General features: G+C 35.9%; 1 protein-coding gene across 1 annotated transcript; it reads right to left on the bottom strand.

Annotated features, from left to right (window-relative positions):
- Positions 1 to 1166: 1166 nt before the first annotated feature.
- Positions 1167 to 6767, bottom strand: LOC111182472 (F-box/LRR-repeat protein 21). The gene is made up of 4 exons (XM_022588859.3): positions 6404 to 6767; positions 5796 to 5918; positions 2675 to 2846; positions 1167 to 2328 (listed from the first exon to the last, which is right to left on the bottom strand). The coding sequence occupies exons 1-4, from the start codon at positions 6764 to 6766 to the stop codon at positions 1685 to 1687; spliced, it is 1302 nt and encodes a 433-aa protein (XP_022444567.2). The 5' UTR covers position 6767; the 3' UTR covers positions 1167 to 1684.
- Positions 6768 to 7701: the final 934 nt, after the last annotated feature.

Below are 7701 nucleotides of genomic sequence, written 5' to 3'. Positions count from 1 at the left end.
AGTATAAATTACATGATCTGCAATAGTAATAACTATCTTTAAGAAATGGGTTTTATTTTTGAACCAGAAATATCGGTCCCACAAGCATTTATTGAATGTGTTCTGAGACTTTCAAACACAAAGGTGAATGAAATGCCTGTTCTCAGAATCACAGTAACAAAGACCGTGGTACAGTGGTGACAGCGTATGCACAAGGACAGTCTCTAAATAAAGGGATATGAACTGTGCTACTTTTTAAAATCACCATTTAGAAATAACAATATATTTTAATTCCTTAATAGATGAGAATATTTAAAAATTTTTTCCTATAAAAATATTCAAAACTGGAAAATAATGAACGTATTTCAATTTTTTTAGTTTAATTGACTTCTTAGAAATTTAAGGTATTGGGGAGAGGACTCAGAGGAAAAAGTCTGAAAAAGAAAATACTTATATAAAACTTGCCGAATGCCTACTATGTGCTAGACACTATGCTAGATGCTGGGGATACAACAGTGAGTAAAAGCCAACCTTGATCCTGCAGCGATGGAGCTTACAGCACAATGGTTGAAGCAGATAATAATCATACAAGTGAAGAGCAAGTTACAATAGTGATAAGCACCACAAAGGGAAATCACAGAGCACTGAGACTCACGGAGGCTTCCCTGAGGAAATGACATCTAAAGGAAAGATGGAGCAAAGAGAGTAACTGAAGTAGAAAGAATATGCACAAATGCACTCTGACTAGAGGGTTCACGGCAGTCTTAAGGAACTGAAAGAGAATGGGAGCAGAAGGGCAAAGGGCACTTGGTAGGAGAAAACAAGGTCAAAGAAGCAGGGAGAAGCCAGACCTTGTAGGGTCTTGTGGGTCATTTTAAGGATATATGTTCACCTTAAAGGCAACAAATACACAGCCGTTAAAGAGTTTTAGCTGTGTTACTAATTAAATTCTAAGATCACTTCTGCAAAGGATCTGGCATAGTTTCAGATACACAGTAAATATATTCAGTAAATGCTGATTCCCTCCCAAGCACACTCTGAAAAATTCACCTTTTTATCTCAGTAGTGTATTTAATCAATTAGCAATCACAGTATCTTTAGAAAATGAATTAGCATTATTTAATTTTAATCTAATGCCCATTTTCTCCCAAGTAATATAATAAAGTAGAATTCAAAGTGCACTGAAAATTAGAAGTTATTTATTGAATCATAATATGATTTTATATAGTGCTAAAAATGGAGTACAATTAAGCCAGCCTCTGTATCTATATTTTGATTGTACTCTTAGTTTTTAGTACTGAATATTTTGTAAAATATATCAATACCAAGATGAAACAAAAATGGTTAACAATATAAAGTTGTAAATGACATAATTTAAGGGATCCAAAGCTCAATATTATAAATTTATTTAGCAAGCCAAAATACACCTTCAAGGAAGGCTGAGGAACTTATCTAGAAACCAACTGTTTCTATCAACTATCTAATACACAATACAGTGTCTGTGCCCTATATACAGTTTCTGTCTTTTCAAATTTCTCTTATTTTCTCAAATGTTTCTGCTGTAATCCATTAAGACAGTTTGCAAACAATAAAATATTTTGCCTAAGACATTTCAGCAATGCATCTTAAAATTTACATTTGCAGAGACAGAAAGAAGCTAATCTTATAGATTACCAAAAAAAGGTTAAGAACCTTTGGTAATCAATTACCAGAGAGGCATGACATCAGGGAACCATACTCTTCCCAGGTATTTGGAGACTTCAGCATGAATTTCATCTAGGCTATAATCATCATTAGGGATCAAAACTTCCTCCATGATAGAGAGCTGGGTTAGCCTTCTCCCACATAGTCTTACAAACTCAATGAATGCACTGCAGCTAACTTCACATTCACTGAGGCCCAAGGCTGTTAAGTTTTTACAGTGTTCAGCAATACAAATAAGTTCATTATCAAGAGCCTGAAGACCATTAGCACATACTACTAACTCTATTAGTCGTGGACAGTTAAGACCTATCCGTCCTAGAACTGCTTTGCTTATGGAACGACCAAAATAAAGGTGAGTAACAGGGGTTTCTTCTTTGAAGAACGTCTCCAATTCCTCTTCATATAAAAAGAAGTACATAACAACATTAACTCCAGGGGAGTGTTTAATGAGTACATCCCAACTTTGTTTTTTAACAGAAAGAAATTTGATTTGTCCAGGATTTTCACTCACAACATCTATTCGAAGATGCTCAAGGTTAACATGGGTCTCACTTGAAAGTGCCAGGAGAAGTTCATCACTTAGCATGTAATAATTTAATGCCAGTTCTCTAAGACCTTGACAATGGTCAGCTACACAAAGGATTCCTGCAGGAAATGGGGAAAAATCCTTAAACACAAAGAATACGGATACTACTAATATAACATTTTGTGAATTTAAATTTGATATTATTCATTATTTGCTAAAATAGACGTAATGATTTCTGAGGAGATGGATGCCAAGATATATATAATTATACTTGTAATAAATATCCATAACTAAGATACTCCTAGGAGAAGCAATTTAAACTATACGTAGCTTATACATTAAGAGGTCTTTTGAACAAAGATTAATGAATTATGTCTCATAAGCATGTAGTTTTCAATAGGAAATTGCATTATTACTACTACTATAATAAAAAAACATCATGCAAGCGTAAAAAATATAACCTACCATCAGATGAAACATGAGGACAGCTACTCATTTTGAGGCGTCTTAGAGTATCACTATTATTGGCCACAAGAATCTTCAAAGAAGGATCATCCACTGGTGTGTCTTCAATTTTGATTGATGATAATGATTTTGAGTTGACAAAAACAACTGTAAGTGCTGACACAAAATGAGACTAGCATGGCAATAAGAAAAAAATTACAAAGACATTTAAACATCTGCTGCTTCAATTAAGTAACTCATTAAAACTACTTATATCAACATGCTTACACTAACATAATAAAAGCAATCAACATACTACTATTTTTTACAGTGCCATTAGCCAGTAGAAGACATTTCTATAACAAAGTACAGTTTTATACTTTTACCATTAATAAATGGAATGGTGAGGAAGGAAGAAATTTCAAAGATTTCATAAACACATCTTCCAATTATTTTCAATCTTAAGGATTTGTTTTTCAATATTAAAAGGATATAATCATATTTATTTCCTAGAATAGAGGTTGGCAAGTTATGGTCCACCAGCCAAATCCAGTCCACAGAGTTAAGCGTGGTTTTTACATTTTCAAATGGTTGAAAGAAAATTTTTAAGGAGTAATATTTTGTGATATGTGAAAATTATATGAAGCTCCTTCAGTGTCCATAATTAAAGTCTGACCGTAATACAGCCATGCTGCCTCATTTATGTAATGCTACGTCTGCTTTCACACTACAGTGCTAGAGGTGAGCAGAACTATATCACCCACAAAACCTAAAATTGTGCTTTCAGGACCTATTCAACCCCTTAGCCTAAAAGAAATAGAAGTCTTATCTGTTTTATTCACTCCTGTATGTCCAGCACCTGAAATAGTATCTGGCACACAGTAAAAGGTCAATATTTATTGTTGATGAATAAATGAATAAATGATGTCATATTCTTCCAAATTTTTTTCTAGCAAATTACCTAAACAAAGATACAGTTTGAAAACTTTCTCTGTTTTGAAGATTGACAAACTAAAGCTTATTTACAGCTTGACTTCAAAATGGATGGAATTTCACAAGTTTTCAGATCCAGTATTTTTTGACACAGATAGAAAGTATGGAAACAAAATCCATGCATGATCATTTTTCCTTTTTCAAAATCAACTTGGATTCTATCAAAGGCTCTATTGTCCCTATCAGAATGACCAAAGTGGTTATACATCTTAATTCATTTATAACAAAACATTGGTTTATACTAATTGTAAACTGATTTACACAAATGTTTAAATGGTGGACAGCTAAACCTCTTTACTAAATTTCATGGTGCCAAAAATTATTAGAGGAATAGAAACAGATCACTCATTTTCCCTAAGAAATATAAGGTTTATTTTCCTTTTAATCAACTCTCACCCAACTCTTTTAGTACTGAAGGACACATTTAAGCATTAGAGTACATATTTCATCACACTAACAATATATTAGTTTAGTACTTCTTATGCCTAGCAAAATGCTGTATCTTTACATTACTTTCCCTCAGTTTACAAATGAAAAAACTGAGGCTCAGAGAGATCCACAACTTTGCCAGAAGCCACAGAGCTCATTTTGCTGTGGAGGCAGAGCTTGAAATGAAGCCTGCTAATCGCTGGTCCTCCACTCTGGAGACTGCATCAGCTAACCCAGAAGCTAGCCCTGGAAGCTGATGTGCAACGTGAGAGACAACCCAGAATCTAAGAATTTCAGGTTGATCTGATTCCCTAGCTCATAAACAAGGAAATAACTATTTAGAAGTAGTAAGTTTTCACCTGGTTACTTAAATTACTTGAATCCCCAAAAGACCCATTCTTTTCAGGCTAGCAGAAATGCTTGCTAGAAGAGAGCCATGACCCAGTTAGGGAGAAAGGAGATGCTACTATTCCTCTGTCCTCTTCCATAGGAAGGTTTCCATTTGCCAGTTTTACTGACAACCATAGTTTAGTGCTTATTACATATCAGGCACTATTCTAATTCTGGGTTTATAATGGTAAATAAGCAAAATAGAATCCCTGCCTTCAAGGAGTTGGTTGATGTTTTCTGAGGAGAAGAGAGTAAACATGTTAAATAAACAAGGTGATTTCAAGCCCTGATGAAGGATATAAAGAAAATAAAATACTGTAATACATTAGTGAGTAACTAGAGGAGGGGGTGTTGTTTTAGCAAAAGTGGTCAAGGAGGGCCTCCCTGAGGAAATGGCCTTCAAGTTGAAGACTGAATGAAGAGAGGACAGTCATCAGTTTCTGTGGCAAAGACTGCTGGTTGCTTCCTAGGAATCATCCATCCTTTCTTTTTTGGTAATCTGGTTCCAATTTTTAGCTGGGCACATTGCCACCCAGCTAAAAGACGGTCCTAGCCTCCCAGAAATGTGGTGTGGCCACAGAGCTAGGCTGGCTGACAGACAGAAGCACCATGAGGTACTTATGGCTAGTCCTGTGGTACTTACAGCTTGAAAAAGGAGAGGGCACACCCTTCTCCCCCCATTTCTTCCCTCCAGCTGCCTAGAACAAGGACGTGACGGCTGGAACTGAGAAAGCCATCTTGGGCAATGAAAATGAAGAAAACACCTCGGAGAGAATGGAGCGCCTAGAAGGGGCGTGGGTTCCAAACAACTTCATACCAGCTATGGACTGTGGCACCTATGGGTTTCTTTAGTGTAAGAGAAATAAACCTCAGTCATGCTTTGAAGCCACTGCTGTTTTAGAATTTCTACTGTAAGGATGCAGTCATCAACCTCATCAGTATAGGACACTTAGTTACACATGATATTGTTCCACCTCCAATGGAGAGACTATAGAGTTACAGGAAAGACACCCACTATTGGCCCTACACACTCTACATTCAAAGTAACTAAGTAAACTGGCACTTGAAAATTCTAAGTATAACATCTAACTTTTATATTAATGACATCTACTGTGAAACAATTACTAAAATTACAGAATATACCTAAAGAATGAAACCACGCATCAGCTATTTCATCAAAAATAAGTGCTAGTCAACAGAAAACGGCTTTAAATAATTATTTGAATGCAAGAAGGGTTATGGTCTGTTTTTAGGAATAGAATTATTTGTGACTAGTTCGACAATATTTGAGAATTTTAGTAGATCTCCCAAAAATGTCTAGCATCTTTACCTTTGACACATTCATAAAGCTTGGCTTGGCCGTTGAAATCAAGCCCAAAGTCTGTATAGAACAATTTACCAGCTGAGAAAGTATGTCACAGGCAGCTTCTGCTGATTCAGTACTACTATCAACCTACAAAGACAATTTAAAATCTTAATTTCCTGAATATAACTTATCAGAAAGTTATCGGCAATATAATTATTTAATAGAATTCAATTGCAAAACCGTACTTATCCCTTCAAGCTATAAATTAGAATTTTTTCTCTATACACGCTATCTCAGATAAAAAATGAAAAACAGAAATGATGACAAATGAATTTTCTAAGCACTTTAAACTTTCAAATCTTATTTACACTTTCAAATTGTATTTATACTTTCAAATACAATTACCTGAATTTTAATAATGGCATCTACATGAAGGAAACTGAAGTTTAAATTATTCAATTATAGCTCAAGTGCTACACCTAAATCTATGCAAGTAACTACAGAGAAACAGGAAATAGTTTGGGATTAAAATTCTGCAAAATTCATTGACTGCTTCAATATAATGATCTAGTTATACACAAATGTCAAGAAAACCCAAGTCATTGTTTTTATTTAATGTTTATTTTTCTTACCTTAAAGCTGACATACTGGAGATGGGCAGCATGCTTTTTAATGATCTGCTGAATGAGAGCAGGATGAGTGGAGTTAAAATATGAAGTAGCTGACTTGTTCAGTTCAAACTCAAACTTTCTCCAAAGGTCAGGAATATGAAAAACTTCATTCCATCTCCTACATACAGAAGATGCCCGGGCCCGATCCATTAAAGGAAGATACTGAAAAATGCGTAACACTACATAGTGAGGCAAACTCCCCCAGTCTAGAAGGACAGTGTATGTATGAGTCTGGTTGAGAGAAGAGTAGAACCCAAGTTTAGGCTGTTTCACTGCTGGTGAAGACTGGACTTTATTCCCAACAGATAAATTGTTCCTCTTCATTCTGTAAACATTAAACAATGTTAAGTGACCATTTTCCCCACATTTCCATCATATATTTTGCTTTAATTGTATGGAATAACAACATTAGAAAATGAGAAACAGTTTAAGACAATTTTGACAAGGACCTTCCACTTTCATGCGTTGATAGGTACTACTATGTGCTAGGGATACAGAGATAAATAGGAGGGGACCTGCTCTCAAAGAGCTATGATGAAATGGCAAAATACGGTGATACACGCCATCACTGAAGTTGGGACAAGTTGCAATGGAAGATTAAGGGAAGGGCATGTATTTGAGTTTGTATGTGGGAGCGAGTGGTTGGGGAGGCTTCCAGGAGGAAAGGTCCAAGGAAGCAGTGTGAGTGCCAGGTTTATTCCTCCTCAATGACTGTATTCTCACTATCACACTGCAATTATGCTAAGAACTCCCAGGGGGCCTGGGAGCCCGTAAAACATAATTAAAGGCATAGATCTGGGTAAGTCCCAGCTCTGCCATTTACTGACCATGGGATCTTGTCTGAGCAAATTAACAAGCCTCAGCTTCCTCATCTGAAAAGCAGGGAGAACTGCAGTACCAATCTCATAAGGTTATTGAGAGGATTAAAGTATCTTAAATGCCTGGACACAATAAGTGCTCAGTATATGCTACAGTCATTGTTGTTATATTAAATTGCCCAGTGAATCTTCCTGAATAGATTTCATGACGTTACTTAAGTTGGAGCACAATTCTAACAAAAAGTCAAATGACCTGTGACAATGTTCAGATGACACCCAGGACACATGAGCTGTAGAGAAGTGGGATATAGCAGGGACAGAAGCCGTGTGACCAGCATACTGGCTCCTTACCAGCCAATGTAAAATAGCAAAGGAATGAGCATTCTTTCCCAACGAAAAGAAATGATGACTCTCCAGGTATTAGTCAGCTTGAGACACAAC

This window comes from Delphinapterus leucas, chromosome 3 (genome assembly GCF_059928025.1).
Source record: "Delphinapterus leucas isolate spDelLeu-1000000601 "Yukka" chromosome 3, BTC_Dleu_Yukka2, whole genome shotgun sequence".
NCBI classification, from domain to species: domain Eukaryota; kingdom Metazoa; phylum Chordata; class Mammalia; order Artiodactyla; family Monodontidae; genus Delphinapterus; species Delphinapterus leucas.
This window is presented reverse-complemented; position numbering and strand designations above follow the sequence as displayed.